Raw genomic sequence first — 21,343 nt, forward strand, 5'->3', positions numbered from 1 at the left:
ATGGTGGTGCACACCTATAGTGCTAGCTACTTAAGAGGCTAAGGCCTGAGGATCATCTGGACTCAGGAGGTCAGGCCTTGCAGTGAGCCATGAGATCATGCCACTGCACTCCAGCCTAAGTGACAGCATGAGCCTCTGTCTCAAAAAAAAAAAAGGCATGGAATGTGTTCTCTCTCAGAGCCTCCAGACCTGCAAGGGTATATACATTTCTGTTATTGTAAGCTATTGTAAGCTACAAAATGCCGTAGTTTGTGGCATTTTGTTACAGCAGCCTAGAAAACCAATTCATTCCCCAAATCTGAAATACCTGACACTTTACCCAAAACTGTTGCTGACCCCTGGTATAAAGCCCTGGTATAGAGGATTGCATTCTGGAAGAAAACTCACACAGAGTTAAGTTACCCTAGGTCAACTAAACCAGGGCAGTGCTGGGCCTGGTAAGGTATAAAAGCATTAAGAGACTATAGGGGAATTATAGGAGAGGGCAGTTCTTACCACACATGCCCTCATTTAACTTACAGTTTTTCTAGGCCAGGCATGGTGGCTCACTCCTGTAACCCCAGCACTTTGGGAGGCCAAGATGGAAGAATCATTTAAGCCCAAGAGTTCGAGACCAGCCAGCCTGGGCAATATAGTGAAACCCTGTCTCTAATATACATATATATATATGTATGCACACACATACACACACATATATACCAGGCCTAATGGCATGGTCCTATAAATCCAGCTACTCAGGAGGCTGAGATGGGAGGATTGCTTGAGCCCAGGTGGATCAAGGCTGCAATGAGCTGTGATCATGCCACTGGACTCCAGCCTGGGTGACAGAGCAAGACCCTGTCTCTAAAACAAAACAAAACAAAACAACAACAACAACAAAAACCTTACAGTTTTTCTAAAACTTACAGAAATGCAAAATGCTGAACACCTATTTTAGTGTCAATCACACATTATTATGTTGCATTACATGAATTTCAGCAATGGCATTTCAACTTATAAAGAAGTTCAGGAGCACCCCACTGACCTATTCATTTGTTCCATAAGTGCAACAAACAGTCAGTGTATTTGAGACCAGTAATAAAGAGGAAACTGAGGAGGGATTAGCCGACTCTCAGTAAGGAATGATTCAAAATAGCTAAGTCTGAACCTGGTGCAAGAGGAATGCCACCTCTTACCAGGCTCTAGGAAGAACTGTTACCACCACTACAGTCTAACAGCAGTACTTTAAATATCTTTAAACTCAGAGGCGCTCAAAAATACATGCTGATTGATTAATTAAATATTTATTTCTATTAATTGGTAAGATTTAAAGAAGAGTCAGGTTTTTGGTGAATTTGTTATATGTATATGATAAATAAATAAAATAATATATATATTTATATATAAAATAGAAATTCACCAAAACATATATATATATATATTTTTTTTTTTTTTTTTTTTTTTGAGAGAGAGAGAGTCTCCCTCTATCTCTCAGGCTGGAGTATAGTAGGACAATCTCAATCTCAGCTCACTGTAACCTCCGCCTCCCAGGTTCAAGCAATTCTCATGCCACAGTCCCCAGAGTAACTGGGATTACAGGTGTGCTCCACCACATCCGGCTGATTTTTGTATTTTTAGTAGAGATGGGGTTTTGCCATGTTGCCCAGGCTGGTCTTGAACTCCTGACCTCAAGTGATCTGCCCACCTTGGCATCCCAAAGTGCTGGGATTAATGGCATGAGCCACCTCGCCTGGTCCTGAATTTCTATCATATTTGATTGTAAGAGTCTTTATTGCTGGTGCTCCACTGGAAATAAAAACACAAACGAAGAAACTGAAATGCCTCTTTCTCAATAACCACTTAATTTTAATTTATTTGACTCAAGACTAGATTTTTATTCTCTTGGCCTAATTATTCAAGTAAAAAGGATGAAACATACCCAGTAAAAGAAGGATAAAACGTAAGGTATAATTTTAATACAAAAATACCCAGGATGCTGGTTATGGAAAACTGGGAAGGAATTCTGTGCCCAGGATACCAAACAGCACAAAAGGAAAAACATTTCTCTTAAGAACCAAATTATAATTTTCCTTGCATGCCAAAGAACCTCAAAGACTTTGCTGATCCCTATGTCAACCACCATGATTTTTCAAGGGAAGCTGAAGGTTGAAATTTGGTTTGATGAGCCCCTTGCTTCCTCTTGGCTAAGAAAGAAACAAGACTGCCAACCAGGCAGGTTACACTCTGCAAAGCTCCTTTCCAAATGTTTTTCAGTAGAGCAGATTTGTGTCAGCCAAAGAAGCATCAATGCCTCAGTGAAAAGCTGGGGCACCATCTTCCTAACACAGCTACCTCCAGCCCCTGTGGCTGAGCACTGGATCCCAGTGGCTCTCATTCCAGGTGTGGTTGCCTTGTGCAAGAACGAAGACAGGAGGCCTGTCTGATAGGACTTGCAGGTTTCACATGGGCAAAAATGAGAATGAGACACAAATAGTAAAGATATTGAAGTTTACATGTAATGGTGTAAAATATTTTCATTTTTAAAATGAAGACATCTTATTTTAAAAAATAATAAATTTTCTGTCAAGAGGACTCGGATTGAGGACAACAAACAAAGAACAGTCATGGTATTTGATGTACTGGATCACTATCAGCACTATGTCTTCCCAGGACTCTTCACCAGAAGGGAGCAACAAATACTAAAAGTAGAAGGCAAAGATATTCTGTGAGACCTCTGTAAATAGTAACATAAAGATTTTACTAACATGTAAGACCTACTCAAGTCCTACTCTTCACTTGTGGGAGACTCCACAGCTGGCATCTGCATACCAATGGATGTCAAAGAGGGTTCATATCCAACTGGCTCATTATCAAGTCAGGAGCCTACCATGAAAACAAGAGTGTCAGAATCCTCAGCTTTTATACTGCTTCAACCAGGACACCTAGACCTTTTCAAGCATGGTTGACTTTCTCCACAAGTGCAGGAAATTCAGCTACCTCCTGAATCAAGAAGAAAACTGTCTGTATTTTATTTTGTGTTCTTCACTTGTTCAACTGGCCTCCACACCATGAAACTTGGTTCCACTCATCTTTGATCCTCTCAGTCAGTTCCTTTTCTAAATGTCTTCTATTTAAAACAAGCCATGTTTTTATAATTTACCAAATCTATTTTTGACTGGATGAGCATTTAAGTGGACTGACTATGAATTTCAATTTCTCACTGTTATGGATTTGATCTGATCTCACAGACATAACTAGCAACTTGTTTGAGGCACTTTGCTTAAGAATGGGGGGGAAGATGCAGTTTGTTAAATCTTTCAGGGTTCTCCTTGTGAAATGGAATTAGTCGGCACACCTACTAACTTTAAAGAAAGTGGCTGGATACCTTTGCCTATTCAAGGGACAGAATGCATCAAGCTTCCTCCTGACAAGCCACCTGCAGAAGCGGTTATTAGGGTATACCATTAAGCCTGCATCTATACATTTTGTGCCTTTAGTTTAAGTTTTGTTAAAACATTCTGGTTTTATTTATTTCAAAAGTTATTTATTGAAATCACTGATTTTCACTGGTATTAAAATACTTGATGATACACTCACAATGTACCAATAATTGCTGAAACTACCATCATGTTTTCAACTGTTGACAGTGATCAAACAATTCTGTTTTGCAACTGCACTAAATAAAAGACAAAATGCAAAGTTTAATTATAATGAGATTATGTTTTTTCAGTCTTTAATGAGATATAAAACTTATGAATAAGATGACCTTTTAGAGCTTTATTTCATAGATAAAATTTGAGATTACTATTTCAGAAATTTTGCTTAGATTTCATTTGTGTGAACCTTTAAAGAAACATTAGGTTAAAAACAGACTCCCTAAATTCCATCAACGTAAATATTACTTGCTTTGAACATGAATAGAATTTGAGAAATGAACCTTACACATGTATTCCAATTTCTTATGAGTCTAAAATTTATGGGATTAGGCTATATTTTCTTGAATCAGATTCATTATTCAACATGAAGCTACATTCAAAGAGAGAGAGAGAGGCCAGGTGTGGTGGCTCACGCCTGTAATCCCAATACTTTGGGAGGCCGAGGGGGGGTGGATCACCTGAGGTCGGGAGTTCGAGACCAGCCTGGCCAACATGGTGAAACCTCGTCTCTACTAAAAACACAAAAAACAGCCGGGTATGGTGGCAGGTGCCTGGAATCCCAGCTACTAGGGAGGCTGAGGGAGGAGAATTGCTTGAGCCCCAGAGGCAGAGGTTGCAGTGAGCTTACATGGCGTTACTGCACTCCAGCCTGGGCGACAGAGCAAGACCCTATCTCAAAATAAAATAAAATAAAATAAAACAAAACAAAACAAATAAAAGAGAGAGAGAAAGATAGCAACAAGAATGGGGCAGTAGTAAAAGAATCTGCCTTATTGTGGGAGGAGTCCCAGTCAGAAGACTTGGTATCTAATCTAAATTCTGTTATTAACTAGTTGCACTTAGGCAAATCACTTGCTATTTCTGCCATCTCCTCCTGCATGTGGCACATATGTAGGTAACTCATTTAAGAACAACAGGAAGAAGATAAAATTATAGATTATCTAGGAATAATTTGCATAACATATAATGAAGACAACTCTAAACCTATATGTAAGGATGAAAAAAAGACCTGAATACCTGTATATATAATATTATACAGATATCACCTTTCTCACTCCCCAGCCATCTTGGCAACTGCTCTTGATTGGGGCCATCCCAACCAAGGAGATGAAAAATTCACTGGAGTCAATTAATTCTCGGCTCCAACTCAGGAAAAGTGGAAATTACATGCTGGAGTACAAGCAGACTCTAAAGATGATCAGACAAGGCACAGCAAAATTGGTCATCCTTGCTTACAACTGCCCAGCTTTGAGGAAATTGGAAGTAGAGTACTATACAATGTTGGCCAAAATTGGTGTCCATCACTACAGTGGCAATAATATTGAACTGGGCACAGCATGCGGAAAATACTACAGAGTATGCACACTGGCGCTCACTGATCCAGGTGATTCTGCTATCATTAGAAGCATTCCAGAACAGACTGGTGGAAAGTAAACTATGCAAAATTTTTCCTTTAATAAAACTTGCCAAGCTTTTTTTAAAAAAAAAAAAAAAAAACATTATGAAGGTATCAATTTTATGCCGATTTATCAACTCAGTATAATCGCATCAAATACTCAGAGAAAAAATATGTTTAGGATTAAAAGGCTGATCCTAATTTTATCTGGAAGAGTAAATAAGTAAGAATGCTGACTTTTAAAGCAAAAGAAAAGATGATTTTCCATGCCTGATATCAAAATACGTTACAAAATTATAGTAATTAAACAAAAATGTACTGGCATAGGACTAAAAAGATAGTTCAGTAAACAGAAGAGAGAATCCAGCAATAGACCCATGTTTTCATGGGAACTGTAGTGCATACTAATGAAAGAATTTCAAATCAATTGTGGTAGAACATAAGGGAAAAATAATCAAATGAGATTCCTACCTCACACTATACTTCAAAATAAATTCCCAATTTTTTTTTTTTTTTTTTTTTTTTGAGGTGGAGTCTTGCTCTGTCATCCAGGCTAGAGTGCAGTGGCACAATCTTGGCTCACTGCAACCTCCGCCTCCAGAGTTCAAGCGGTTCTCCTGTCTCAGCCCCTCGAGTAGCTGGGATTAGAGGTGCATGCCAGCATGCCTGGCTAATTTTTGTTTTAGTAGAGATGGGGTGTCACCATGTTGCCCCAGGCTGGTCTCAAACTCCTGACCTCAGGTGATCCACCTGCCTCGATTTTCCAAAGTGCTAATATTCTAGGCATGAGCCACTGCGCCTGGCCATAAATTCCAATTGAATTAATCATAAGATTAAAAATGTTAACAAATATGAGGAAAGCATAAGAATATGTACGTACCCTTTTTTTTTTTTTTTTGAGACAGTCTTGCTCTGTCCTTCACGTGCAATCTCTGCTCACTGCAACCTCTGCCTCCCTGGGTTCAAGCAATCCTCCCACCTCAAACTCCCAAGTAACTGGGATTACAAGTGTGCACCACCACTCCCGGCTATTTTTTGTATTTTTAGTAGTGATGGGGTTTCACCATGTTGGTCTCTAACTCCTGACCTCAAGTGATCTTTCCTCCTTGGCCTCCCAACCTGCTGGGACTACAGACGTATGCCACCTCACCCAACCCAAATATGTATGTACTCTTAAGGAAATATCATTCCTAAACAAGATAGAAAACTTAGAAGCCTGCTTCTTTTGTAGCTCATGAGCGATGATGATTGGGTGTCCACATGCATCTGTGAAATGCATCACAATCTTGGCACATTACCCATCTGACCTGAACTTGGGGAGGAAAAAAAAAAACTCAGAAGCCACAAGGAACACAAGGAAACAACAGACAGATATAACTACATGATGCTTTACATTTTTCTGCCCAGGAAAAGATCACATAAACCATGTTTAATAAAAGACAAAACAGACTGAAAGGAGATAGGTGTAACATACAACAGAAAGGGATTAACTGCTATAATATGTAAAAACTGAAGAGTTCCTTCAATTAAGTAATGAAAAGACAATCCAATATAATAAGGTAAAAGAATAAAAATGAACAAAATAAAAAGAAAAAAGTGATCAATGAATCTAAAGATCAATAATTTTTTAGTGATTTCCCACCGGATTAAAGAAAATTGAACAATTGATAGTATGTAGTTTTGGTAAGGGTATAAGGAAAAGGGCATTTTCATCACTATGCATCTGAATATAAACAACCATAGCATTTCTGTGGGTCAGTGTGGCAACATTCATCAATATGTTAAAGATTATGCCCTTTGATGGAACAATATTACTTCTAACAATCCATCCTACAAAAATACTTACACATGTAGACAAATATATATATGAATATTAATGATACAATAGAGAAAAATTTTAAACAACCTGAACATTCATCAGTGAAAGAAATGACTAAGTAAGTTTTAATATTTCCATATGCACAATGAAACACTATATGGCTATTTAAAAGAATTAGGTTGTTTTATATATACTCCTAAGGAAATTCTTCAAGATATAAAGTTCAAAAAAGAAGTCAGAAAACAATCTAGATAGATTGCATATAATAATGTCATTCATCCCATTTGTAAAACTCATGTATATATCTGTGCATGAGCAAGCATGGGAATAAAATAAAGCCTGAAAAGATATACTACAACTTGTTAACAGGAGGTAGAATTCTTAAAAAGGATCAATGAAAAGGAATTTACTTCAGTTATTTCATATACTCCTGTTCTATTTGAAAATGTTACAAGAATGCATTTTTTTCTCATTAAAATTTTTAATGGAAAAAACAGGAGTTAGCAAACTGTACTATTAATGTTGTTCCTGCCTTATCCAGAACTACTTGGTAATATAAAAAACAGCAGAATTACAAAGTCCAGAACTTTCTTTTGTTACATGTTCATTTTGCCTCCTTAATTTTTGTGTTTATGTAAATAACTATAGCTTTTATAAAGCTCAGCTACAAAGGTACTAAAAATTTTATCAAGGTTTTTTTCTGTACCCCTTTTAAATATACACAAAGCCAACTTTTAAAGCTGGCTTTTTAATATAAGCATGATCTAGAAGTCCGTAATTTTTCCCAGAGAACTGAATGCCTCCAGAGGACCTACCACTGCGGAAAAGATGCTGTGTCAAAATGATGCGGTGCAGCCATGCACTGGGCAGGACATCAGCCTTGAAACACATGATACTGGTGACCACATAATGAGAATTCCATTCAAATTTGACGGCTGATCTATGAAGTTCTAAGATTCTTGAGGGTTCTTTTAAACGCAGTTACCAGGCATCTGAAATCACTTTCTGCAACTTATCTACAGTATAATCTAGAGAAAAATTTCCAGACCTTGGTATCTATTTCATCATTCAAATGAAACTAATTCTCACCTGCCATTTATTATAAAGATTAAGTAAAACAATGAATCCAAAAATGCTTTGGAAGTTACGAAGTTGCTGTAAAACATTGTTTTTACCAATATGAACAGTTGATCTTCCACAAATCAACTTGATATTCCTACCCCCACCCTTACCCTTCTATGGTCTGGAGTCAGATTTGTTATCATTTAATGAGAACTCTTCCTATATTCAGGTCCTTAGGAAAAGTCTCAAAACAGTTCTGGAAGGCAATGCTCCTATTACCCCCATTTCTCAGATGAGGAAGAAGATTAGGTACCTAACCCCAAGTCACAAGGCCAGGAAATAGTAGAGCCTAAATTCAAAGCTGTTTATTTGATTCCAAAATTATTAACTGCTGCTTCTAACAGAGCACTGCCTCCAAGTATATTGATGTTTCATATCTTTTAATACCAATGAGGATAATAATTATTATGAGAATTATAATTGCTATAAATTATCACTTTTCAACAATTTTTTTTTCAAAATTGGGAGAAAAGCAAGCCTGCAAAAATAAAATTTGCATAGGTATTAATAAAATATTGCCCAAAGAAATTCAGGGTGTAAATAAATTATTAATATGCTGCTGCTAACAAGATTGGTAATTAGCACTTAAGAAAAAAGAGAGAGAGCAAGAGAACCCAAAGAAAGCTCGTTTATCTATCTAGACTTTCTGTGAGAAGAATGAGGTTTTTTTTGTTTTGTTGTTGTTGTTGTTGTTTTGAAATAGAGTCTGACTCTGTTGCCCAGGCTGGAGTGCAGTGGTGCAATCTTGGCTCACTGCAACCTCTGCAAGCGACTTTTGTGCTTCAGCCCCCCAAGTAGCTGGGATTACAGGCATGCGCCACCATGCCCGGATAATTTTTGTATTTTTAGTAGAGACAGAGTTTTGCCATGTTGGTCAGGCTGGTCTCAAACTCACAACCTCAAGTGACCCTCCTGCCTCGACCTCCCAAAGTGCTGGGATTACAGGCGTAAGCCACTGCACCAGGCTGGATGAGATTTTTTTTTTTTAATCTAATGTAAATTTTTTCAAAGTGCTGCTTACCCCCAGATAAACAGCAAGGCTGGCTCTCCTAGCTAAGTGCAGATGAAATATCCAATTACATTAAACAGCTCTGGCTTGTAAAATATTTGAGGAAAAGCAGAGACTAAGAAAAGATAGCTTAAGAAATACAAAATGTGGGGACACAGCATTTGCTTAATCACGTAAAAGTCTAAACGTTAATTAAAATTGACATTAATTAAGAACTATAATCCCACCTCCCTCAAGAGAGAGGCTGGCTTACTGGAAGGAAAGGACAACTTGGAATCACCAGTTGTCCTACAGACTATCTAGCGCCTTCAGTAATCCCTGGTCAGTGTCTCAGAATTCCTTCGGGAATTCTTCCCAAGGGAGGAGTCAAAAAATGGGTTCATTGCAAATGCTTACTTTACAAGTGAGTACTTTATTACAGCTCTGCTGTTACAGGTTTTTCTTATTTTCCTTTCACTTTCAAATCTAGTCAGAGTCACTTCCAAACCCATCTTATTCTAGGATGATAAGACAGAAAGGAAAACCAGCTTTTATTGAGGACCTGCTAAATGCTAGGGCCTGGGTCTACTAAATCTCAAAACTTTCATTACAGCTTCTGCCTATTTTCATCCAAATCGCACCAGAAAACTTCTTACAAAGAACGCTTAAAGCGGTGACTCATGCCTGTAATCCCCAGCACGTTGGGAGGCCAAGGCTGGCAGATCGCTTGAGGCCAAGAGTTTAAGACCAGCCCGGCCAACATGGCAAAAACCCGTCTCTACTAAAAAAAAAAAAAAAAAAAATACAAAATTAGCCAGGTATGGTGGTGTTGCCTGTAATTCCAGCTACTCGGGAGGCTGAGGCAGGAGAATCACTTGAATCTGGGAAGCGGAGGTTACAGTGAGATCTCCCCACTGCACTCCAGCCTGGACGACAGAGCAAGACTCTGTCTCAAAAATAAATAAATAATTTTTTTAAAAAGAACACCTAAAACAACAATATCACCGTACCTTAACTTTAGATATCTCTATTAAATCTTAGAACTAGAACTCTTTCTTTAAGATAGAAACTTTTATCTACATTTTACAAAGGAAGAAACTTGGTCTTAGAGAACCGAAGTCAACTGCATTAGTTCACAACATAGCCACCAAATGTTTGAACCTGAAATTGAACCCATGTCCTCAAATAGTGTAGTCCTACTACACTGCAGCTTCTTCACCCCAGGGGAGCAAATTCCCCAAAGACAAGTACCGTGTTATTTTAGCAACAGCCAAAAGCACAGTGAATAAAATTGTATTTTGAAAGCTGTTTGAACACTGAAATGTTTAATGCACCTGGGCGGTGTTAGTATTATTAAAGAGCTTCCAGTAATAAAAGTGATCATAAAATATAATCATAAAGTATTGAAACAGTTTCTTATATGGCTTCTGGGGCCAGTCCCAAAGAGGAATGCCCCCACTAAATTGATTTGAAAATTGGCGTGGGTCTGATGGGTGTTCTGATAAAGTGATAATTACAAAGGATAGTTGCTTGTTCCCATGAGTTCTGATACAATGACAATGGAAATCAACATTCTCAACTTTATATTCTTGCCATGTTCATGCATATATGTATACACATATATATACACTGTGATAAGGAATTATATATATTTATGTATAAAATGACATAAGCTGCATTTTAATATGCTCCATGAAATAGTCCTGAGGAGCTCATTAAGAATTTTAAAAGTTTTTAATAAAGCATTAAATAAAAAGATAGGGACCAAACAATTTAACTAGATATTTGCCTACTTGATATCCAATAATTTTTTTTACAATTCTCCCCCAGTAAATTGAATGAATCTTTTGATTGTGTTAATAAAATGAAGTTAAAATGAAAATCAAATTATTTTCGAAAAGTAGTGATGATGCTTAGACTAATAATTCTTTATCCTGCTTGTTATTGGATATTTTCAAAACACCACAATTACAATAATATGGATTTTTTAAATGAAAAGTTGTAAAAAAAATTTTTTTTTTGGTAATTTGGTGAAAAGAATATAAAAGTAGATGCAGGGAAAACTATTATCCATTTTATTGAATTAATGGCCACTCTATAGTTCAAGTATTCAGGACATTTAAAGCCACAGTAGAGGCTGGGCACAGTGGCTCATGTCTGTAGTCCTAGCACTTTGGGAGGTCGGGGTGGGAGGATCACCTGAGGTCAGGAGTTTGAGACCAGCCTGGCCAACATGGTGAAACCCCGTCTCTACTAAAAATACAAAAATTAGCCAGGCGTGGTGGTGCATGCCTGTAATCTCAGCTACTCGGGAGGCTGAGACAGAAGAATCGCTTGAGCCTGGGAGGCAGAGGTTGCAGTGAGCCAAGATTGCGCTGCTGCACTCCAGCCTGGGTGACTGAGACAAGACTCCCTCTCAAAAAAAAAAAAAAGTTACAGTAGGAAAAAGCAGGAGATAAAGAAATTAAGTGTTAGTGTTAGAAAATAAAATGCTAAGGACATGAAAAAAATATTTTGATCAAGAAGGAAAACTGGTCTTGTCAACATAATCAGGAGGAAATATCTATTATTTATCAATTGTCATTTTCTCTTCTCTGCTTCTTAGGAGGACATTTTGCCCCTACTGATGCAACTGTTGCTGTGGTTGAGTCAGACAAACATAAAAGACTGTGACAGGACCCTGAGAAGTTCAAAGACAAGGCTCTCTTCTCAGTAAAAAGGGAGATCAGTTCACAACCTCCTTGAAATCTCTTAGTTTTTAGGGAAGAAAGGAGAGAGGGAGAGACGCTGGTGGAAAACTGGCTTCCTAAATTTTTTTAAATTATAAAATATCTTGGAATTCTTCAGTCTTTTCTCTGTAAAGTATATTTATTGGGTCTATATTTAAAACTTTTAACTACTAGTTCTTTATTGGGAGGCAAATTAAAACAATCATAAGGTAGAGTTTAATAAATCATCATTCAGTGATCCAAACTGGTCCTCTGTCTAGAGATTATGGTGACAGATTATAAACAGCCTTGGAAGTCAGGCAGGGAGGGTTAGATCCCAGGAACTAGAAGCCAATTTTTGATCAGAGATGTGATAAGAGAGATATTTGTGGCATTGAACGCTCTGGAGAGGGGAACGATGACCTAGGAGGTAATTCAGGGAGAAAATATCAAGAACTTTGACTTGAGTTTTAGTCCTTGGAAGGGAGAAAATACCAGAGATGTCTGAAAGGAAAATAAATCAACACAACTTGACAAGGATAATCCGTGAGGTGTTCTGAGCTGATAACAAATTATACAGTGAGAATTCCAGTCTTCTCCTTGATACTCAATTATTTTTATATTTAGTAAAGTCTAATCAATAGGAATTTTAGAGGAAAAAGTAACATAATGTAATATGTGCCTGAGACATGAAAGATGATGGAGGTGAAAAGAGGTTTATAAACTAAACAAATGGGCAAAACCTTCAGGTTTTGTTTTATTTTATTTTTTGTTTTACATTCTAATTGGTAGTGGAGTGTTTAACCATAGTGAAACCTAAAGAGGCCTTATACCTGGTTCTATTCTTAGCCTGAAAAATGGAGAGAAATGAGTCCAAAATGTCTCCAAGAAAGCTGAAGAAATCATCAGGGGAGAAAGGAAGAGAAGGAAGGGAAGGAAAGGAAGGGAAGGAAACCATCGGCTTTCCTGGAGACATTTTGGACTCATTATAAAATATCTTGAGTGGAAAGTGTAAGACATGGTACACTAGATCACTCAGAAGATGAGGTGGTTTAGATGGGAAAACAATAACCTGACTTTAAGAAAGTGGTGAGAAATATACAAGCAGCAATTACCAGATCAGTAAGGAGACAATGGAAAATACAGAGCTGGAATTTCAGTTAGCCGTTAGGATAGGAAGTTCTGATTGTTGTGTCATTGGCATAAAGCAATATTTAAAGCAATGAGAAAAAATCCAAAGTCAATTGAAAACTTGCCTTAAGTATCTTTTCCTCAATATTGGAGATAAGTTGAGTGTGGTGATGCATGTCTGTTGACCCAGCTACTCAGGAAGATGAGTAGCTTGAGCCTGGGAGTTTGAGGCAGCAGTGAGCTATGATTAGGCCTGTGAATAGCCACTGCACTCCAGCTAGGCAACATAGCGAAAAGCCATCTTAAAAAAAATACACACACGCACACACACTGGAGGGGAAGGGGAGTGGAAGACATGTAAAAGAGGCAGAGACCTCAGGATAGGGCAGTGACAAAGTCCCTGTCTGTCCCAGCAGACCACAAGATACGGGCTGGTCTGGGTAGCTATAGTTGAGATTGGGAATTTTTTTGTTTTTAGATGAGGTCTCTCTCTGTCACCCAGGCTGGAGTGCAGTGGCGTGATCTCCGCTCACTGCAACCTCCGCCTCCCAGGTTCAAGTGATTCTCCTGCCTCAGCCTCCTGAATAGCTGGGATTATAGGCACGTGCCACCATGCCTGGCTAATTTTTTTATTTTTAGTAGAGACAGGGTTTCACCATGTTGGTCAGGCTGGTCTCGAACTCCTTACCTCATGATCTGCCAGCCTCGGCCTCCCAAAGTGCTGGGATTACAGGCATGAGTCACCGTGCCCGGCCTGTAGTTGGGATTTTAAGCAAATTATTTAACAGCCTTATAACTGGGAATTCACCTAATTGATCTAATTGATCTCTGAATTTACTATGGGTATTAAATAAAATAATATATACAATAGTGATTGAAATTTTAAAACTGTCAAGTATTTATACCTACAATCAAAATGTAAATCAAATTCCAACCATAGCCTTAATGGAAGAATGTCACATTTTCATCACTCCCTACATTCTCCGCCATGAGTCCTCTCCATCCCAGGAATCCTTACAGTTTTCTCACAGTGCCACTGCGAAGGGCTGTACCTTCTTATCTCTGATCTCATCTCTCAGCCGCATCTCACATCTGGATTCTCTTTCCAACTGTAACATTCTCTCCCTTTCTCTACACCCTATTTTACCTACATTCCAAAAAGCTTCACTCTGCTCTAAGCAACACTCACACTTTTGCCCCAGGAAAGGTAGAGGTAAGTTTTGGCACAACTTAACCATTTATGTTTTTATTCAGTTGTCCAAAAATATGTCTTGTGATGACAATATTCTGGATAAAGTTACTAACGATGTTTCCAGATTCAAGAAGCTGACCTGTCAGTTTCTGTTTGTGTGTGTGTGTGTTTCTTTGAATGCTAATTCCCACCTTGCAGATGTAGCCCTAAATACTTCTCTTACAACAGATAAAGTTTAATATTTAATACATTTCAGACAATTTTTAGTGTATCTTGATCATTTTTGTAACCTTCACAAAAACTAGAAACATCCCATAAAATTCTTATCTTTATCTGAGGCAGTATGATATAGTCAGGGAAACAGTGTCACAGCTTTGGAATCATCAAGAGCTGGACTGAGAACCCAGTCCAGACCACTTATGAGCAGCATAAACTTGAGCATGTTATGTTATGCCTCAGGGATTTGATTTACAAAGAAAATGGCAGTAATGGTTTCTATTTTATAAGATTACTGTAGGGATTCAAATATGTAATGGAGGCAAATCACTGTACGCCAGTGCCTGGTATAAAGTAGGTACTTAATAAATATCTGCTGAGCAAATGAACTCCTTCCCAGTCATCTCATCACAAAACCTAATAGAGTGTTGAAGGCACTGAAAAGTCCATCAAACTGGAAGGGCCCTTACTAAAGTTCTACTTTAGCAGTAGCTTAATAAAAACTTTCTATTTATTGATTGCAACAAGTTATTTCTAAGAGTTTAATACATCTTTTTTAAAAAACTGCATTGTTATTTGGAATAAAGGTGTTTGATTTTGTACTTTAATTTCTAGAACCATAGATTAGTTTAAACAGCTCATTTCAGCCACTGTTTAAATCTCCTTTTTAATATCAGAAAGTATTTATGACTAAAAAAGCAATGAAAACTTACCCCTTGTATGGTCCCTATACTCATCATGCCGAAGATTCAACTTTTTTCTATGTGAATGTTTTACCTCCACTTCTGGTCCGCCAGTTAAGAACAATGAGAAAAATGACTAGGTAACTCTATAAGACCAGGAACCTGATCTCCTGATCCTTTTAATGAAAACTTTGATTGCTTTTCTTTATTTACTTGCCTCTTATCTCTGAGAACAAAGTAGTTGGAAAGGGAATTATCCCTGTGCCCTCCCCAATCCCCCACCTTCATTCCGTTCTTCCAAAAGCTTATGTGGAAAATTTTCAGCCTGTCCCTGGAGGATAAATATTGCAAATTTTGAGAAATGCTACTATGGATAAGCCTTGATTCAAAATTTCTGGAGAAAACTTTTTCTTTAAAGATTTTCCTACTTTTTGTTTACTGGTCTCTAATATTATGTCCTACTCTGTGATTAGTCTTTCAAATATTAAAAAATCTTGGGCAGGCATAATGGCTCACATCTGTAATCCCAGCACTTTGGGAAGCTGAAATGAAAGAATTGCTTGAGCTCAGGAGTTAGAGACCAGTCTGGGTAACATAGGGAGACCCGGTTTCTACAACAAATACAAAAATTGGCTGGATATGGTGGTATGTGCCTATAGTTCCAGCTACTGGGGAGGCTGGGGAGTGGGTGAGAGGATCATTTGGGCCTAGGAGTTAGATCAGCCTGGGCAACAGAGCGAGACTCTGTCTCAAAAACAACAAAAGAATATATATATGTGTGTGTGTGTGTGTGTGTGTGTGTGTGTGTACGTATATATATGTGTATATGTGTGTGTATATATGTGTGTGTATATATATGTATATACATGCGTGTGTGTGTGTGTGTGTGTGTATACATATATATATGGTTATTTCAGTTGGTGTGCCTGAATAGCAGTGACCAAAAAATGCACTCCTGCTTATAGTGGTTTTGTAGTGATCACCTATTCCGACCATGTGGAGATCTAACATGCCAGAAACTTCACTCCCGTCGTAGATGTGTTAGTTCTTGATTCTTCAGACAGATAAGCAGTGACTCCGATGTTTCCTAATTATGAAAGAATCTTTCTATTTGAGTACTACTGGATAGTTAATAAGGAACACTAAAGCAAAGTCTAAAAGTAAAGAAGCTTGCAGTTTTAGTATCAATTTTAAAAACTAATAAAGCTCCTACTACAGGCTGGGGGCAGTGGCTCATGTCTGTAATCCCAGCATTTTGAGAGGCTAAGGTGGGAGAATCAGTTGATCCCAGGAGTTCGGGGCCAGTCTGGGCAACATAGTGAGACTGTCTCTATTTTTTAATTAAAAAAAAAAACTCCAACTACATATAAGGTTCTGTGCCTATTACAATCATTCGAGCTCTTATTAGATTCCTAGATGCCAGATAGACTTCAATGAACAATGGCTAACACACTATTAAACTTTATTTTCCAAACCTTCCTGAACATCAATTTCCAAATCTGTAAAATGGGAAAATGATACAAGTTCAGGTTCCGTTGGAAGGGTGAAACACAAGCCTAGCGGACTCACACAGTGCAATCCCTGGTACAGAGTAGGTTATCTTCCCTCCCTCTTTCTCTTTATGCATATCTGTATGAAATAATATAGGATTAACTGACATCGTGCTTTGTAATAGCACTGCCTTTTAATCTATATTCTATTTTTGTGTGAATATTGACTTACAGATATAATACAAATTGGGCATAGGTTGAGAGAGTGAATGGCTGGAAATCTTAAAGAGGATTGTAGAAAGATATATTTGATATATTGATTAAGCATCCTTGAGATTTATCAACCACAAATGGGCCCTCATTACTGCTCTAAAGTCTTACCATGCCCAAAAGTCTCAATCCTATGCCTCCCAGTCATTATTCCACACCTTCTATAAGGTCATCAAACTGCAACTCTCCCTTTTCTTCTTTCCTCTTAGCTGAATAGAAACCATCAGAGGGAAACTTTCTCATCTTCCCACCAGCAAATCTATAGCCATCTTCTTCTTCTCTCATTACAGAATATTTTTAAAAGCATAATATCTTTTAAAACCCAATTTCTCAGCATGTGCCCTATATCCCCATCCCTTCCTGCCTTCTCAGAAATGTTTTTCCATTCTTTATTCCTTTTCCTCTTGTATCTTCATTTTCTTTTCTACTGTATTAGTTTCCAGATCAGTTAAACGTGCTCTGATGCCTTCCATCCAAGACAGCAAAACACAAGCCAAAAAAACATTAAGTGGGTTGAGCATTCCTTATCTGAAATTCTTGGGACCAAAAGTGTTTCAGATTTCAGATTTTTTTGAATTTTGGAATGTTTTCATATACATAATGAGATATCTTGGGGATGAGAACCCAAGTCTAAACACGACATTTATTTATGTTTCAAATATACCTTATAAACATAGCCTGAATATAATTTCATACAATATTTTAAATAACATTGTGCATGAAACAAAATTTGTGTACATTGAAATTTATGTACATTGTGAAAAAAATTTGTGTACATTGAACTACTTTATTACCCTTTGTGGTGTGCTTGCATGGGGGAATCTGGACGTGCAAAGAAAACATATACTGCAGCTGACAGGGACTGGGGGGATGCTTTTTCTCCTTGGAGACACTGAATAAACTGTGTGTTGTGCACATGTGTTTTTACCACGACCCCTCACATGAGGCCAGATGTGGGCTTTTCCACTTGTGGTGTCATATTAACACTCAAAAATTTCAGATTTTGGATTTCAGATGTTCCCATCAGGGATGCTCAACCTGTCCCAGCCCTCTCCCGCTACTGCCTTGTCTCCCTAAACCTTTACTGAGTCCAGCTTCATAAAGAGGTGACTATGCCATCAACTTCTTCGTCTTCCATTTTATCCTCAACACATGAAATCCAGCTTCCATTCTCAACATACTACAAAAACTGCTCTGGAGCCTGTATCCAGTAGTTTCTGTCCTGCAACATCCAATGGAAACGTCTCAGTATTTCATTTGAACACTCAACAGCATTTGACAAAACTCACCTTTCCCCCTTGAAACACTGTCTTTATTGACTTTCCTGACCCCACACTCTCCTGGCTTTCTGTCTACTCTTTGAGAGTTCCTTCTCAGTCTTCTTTGCCATCTTGGCTCCTTTTCTATGGGTCCTCTGAGAGCAGAAATTACTCAGGGCATCATTCTGTAATCTCTTACCTTTTGCATTTTCCTGTGACTTGGCTTCTAAAAATATTTTCATGTGGAATGATCACAAATCAATATTTACATTCAAAACCATAGTTTGAACTCCAGACTTACATCTGTGAACTTCACTCTTCTACTGAGACGTTTTATAGAAATCTGAAAATATGTTCTAACTCATCTCTCTACCTTCCTCCCAAATCCATGCCGAACTCTTCCTCCTCATGGGCTTTGCTATTTCCTCCATCTGAACACAGTTCTTCACCTCTTTACCTGGCTAATGCCTACTCTTCCTTTAGGTTTCCACTTAAATGTCACTTATTTCAAAAGGCCTTCTTTAACTCTCCTGATGAAATTATACTATCTTATAGCACAAAATAGAACTTCAAATGGTCACATGTACTCCCTATTTTCGTTCAGAGTACATATGACAGTTTAAAGTTATATTTCAGTCTGTGAACTCATTGTTAAATGCTGTCTTCTCCCCTCTCTTGTTAGGCTAGAAGCATTTGAGTGAGCCATCTGCATTATTAATTCCCTCACCTCTTCAAATCTGCTCAAAGTTTGTCTTCTCAATGAGGCTTTTCCCGGCCTATATGGAATTACATCTCAACTCTCCCCTGAACTCCCATCTCTCTTATTTTGCTTTAGCTTCCCCCACCACTCCGCCCCTCCCACAACACTTACAGACTTCTAACATTTCGTATAATTTGCTGACTTACATTTTTTTAACTTGTGCTTTTCTCCCCACCCAAGAATGTATGCTTCACAAAGATTTCTTGTCTGTTTTGTTCACTGATATATCTCAAATGCCTACTACATGATAGGAGTTCAATAAATACTTGCCGAATGAACTGAGGGGCTGTGTCTGTTTTCCTCCCCACCACACTGCAAGCTAATCAATTTCTGTGGAATTAAATTTCAAGTAGCATAAAATCTAAGATGAAGGATGGAGCAGAACACTGCCTGCACAGTGGGATTGCATATGTTGTGAATGCATGAATGCTTCCAGGTGAAAAAGGCGTATTTAATTTGGAATCTACAAAGTGGCTGTCATCTTTTGTATTGTTTTTTAAGCACACAGTTAATCCTGTTTTTCCTTTCTTTCTTCACAAATTAAGAAGTTTTAAGAAATAATAATACAAATATAAGCTGCATGAGAGGAAAGACCATGTCCATATTTGTCCCTGGTGCAAGCTGTTGTCTAAAGCCTTTTTCCTGGCACTTAGGAGGACCTTAATAAATACTTTAGGAATGAATGACTGACCTACTGAGTGAATCTGTGCCATCAAGGGAAGATGGCAGCACCGGCAGTGGTGGAAAAAGCCAGGACTCAGAATCATCAAGGGGGCTGAGCTCTATTCGTGGCTCTACCATCTGAGAAATCTGGCAACGCTCTCGTGCCTATTTCTTCATCGTTGAGAGAGGGAAGCCAGGTGCTCCAGTTCAACTTCACTAGATGATCTTCTAAATTGGAAGCCCCCTGAGGTCAGAGACTGAGTTTATCTTGTTCAATGATATGAAAACAAGATCTAGATTATTGTGTTTGCCACACTGGGCCCTCAGGATTTTGTGGAATGGTCTCTAAAATTCTTTCCAACGCTAACATTTTGCAGAAAAATAACAGGTCTCTTAAATAAATTGCTCTTTTTTTCTAAAAAAAAAAAAACAAAAAACAAAAAAAAACCTATATACAGATTATTATTATTATCTTGCAAATATGTTAGGGCAGGGTGAAAGGGGATTACAAATAAAGAATAAATGACCGTTTCTTCCTGCTGATTTGGTTACAGACACCGGTTTTACATTTTCACTATGAACTCTTGGGTTCTTTAGTCATATTTATATAAACACTTTTGGCGCTTTATTTGAAACCTTTAACTCTGCGTGTGAGCACACCAAACTCCTGAGGAGCCACACTTGCACTTGTACTGCTTCCCTACTAGTTCCACGTTCTTGGCCTTCCTTCCCTGTCATTATGCAGGTTTTCAAGAAGAATCACAACCGTTTCCAATTTCCCAGCCCGTTCTTCCTTACCCATCCTCCGCCGGGACCCCCTTCCCTATAAGCTGAAGAAATCCCTTGCTTGGACGACGCTAGTCGCTGGGGGAGGTTGGGGAAAGGGTGGCCCAGCCCTCAGCGGCCGCTGGCAGCGCCAAGGAGCCTCTGCCTGCCACTTGCTGGGGACCGTCGGCTTTCCAGCTACTGTAGAATGCGCTTGCGTATCAAAAAGAAATCATCTTTCTACTGTAAACTAGAGACCGAGACCGCTCGTGGGGAGGGAATCTATGTGTTTACATTTTTTTTTTTTTTTTTTTTTTTTTTTGCCCCGGAGCTGCTGCGGGAATTGATTGGCTCCCTTGCGCCCCTGACGCTGGGACTGTACCCCCGCCCCGCCCCGCCCGCACCCCGCCCCCTCGCTCGGCCATCTGCTTCGCAGTCTGTCTCTCAGTCTCTCACTCGGTCCCTCTCCCCTCCACCACTCCCAGTCCCCGTCTCCCCCACCGTCACCCCCCAGCACCGGCTCCGCCTCTTCCCCCTCCCCGGCCCCGTGCTCCGAATCTTCCCCGGCCGTTGCCAGGGAGACCAGCCGATACCAGGCAAATAGGCGTACCAGAAAGAAGAGGGGGGAAAGCTACACGGCAGCCTGGTAACAAAGGAGCAATAAAAGCAGCCCCCAAATGAAGGGCTAAGGACGCGTCTGGGAGAAAATCTGAAAGCGAGCTAGCAGTCACCCCAATTTAAAATAGGAGGGGGATGCGGAGGAAGGGGCATGATTCACGTTGGGGGTGGAGGGAAATCAAGAGCCTTAAATGGGCTTTTGGGAATCGCCTGGATGGTGGTGTCGGATCAGCCCAGTTGGCTTTTCAAGTTGGAAATGCTAATACAAGTGATTCGCGTCCATCCTGGCGGCTGGGCTCGTGGGCCAGGCCAGCGGGCTCTCTTAAGGGTAATAACACGTTTGCTGGCAAGATGCATTTCTACGGAAACGTCTTTACATCAGCTCTGGGGAATATGACCATGGTCGAATAATGCATCTGAAGGAACTGGACAGTGAGAAGACGAAGCTTCACGTAACAATGTTCAGCTTGGTGATTTTCAAAGCAACGCTTGAACAAAGAGTTATTGGCTTGAACCAACCGTCTTTTTCACTCAGAGTGTGACCTATTTCCCTACAATGAGCAGAAAATAAAACTGTTTGAGAATTCAGAGCCAGCACCAGGAGAAATGAACCATTCCCTCGACTGCT

The 21,343-nt window shown here is 39.0% G+C and overlaps 1 protein-coding gene and 1 pseudogene across 1 annotated transcript; both read left to right on the forward strand.

Moving 5' to 3' along the window:
- The first annotated feature begins 2,120 nt into the window (after nucleotides 1-2,120).
- Nucleotides 2,121-5,069, forward strand: LOC100605029 (60S ribosomal protein L30-like). Its single transcript, XM_012505887.2, has 2 exons — nucleotides 2,121-2,379; nucleotides 4,675-5,069. The coding sequence occupies exons 1-2, from the start codon at nucleotides 2,121-2,123 to the stop codon at nucleotides 5,067-5,069; spliced, it is 654 nt and encodes a 217-aa protein (XP_012361341.2).
- A 1,181-nt stretch (nucleotides 5,070-6,250) lies between these two features.
- Nucleotides 6,251-6,339, forward strand: LOC115834599 (annotated as a pseudogene).
- Nucleotides 6,340-21,343: the final 15,004 nt, after the last annotated feature.

Source organism: Nomascus leucogenys, chromosome 3, assembly GCF_006542625.1.
Source record: "Nomascus leucogenys isolate Asia chromosome 3, Asia_NLE_v1, whole genome shotgun sequence".
NCBI lineage: Eukaryota > Metazoa > Chordata > Mammalia > Primates > Hylobatidae > Nomascus > Nomascus leucogenys.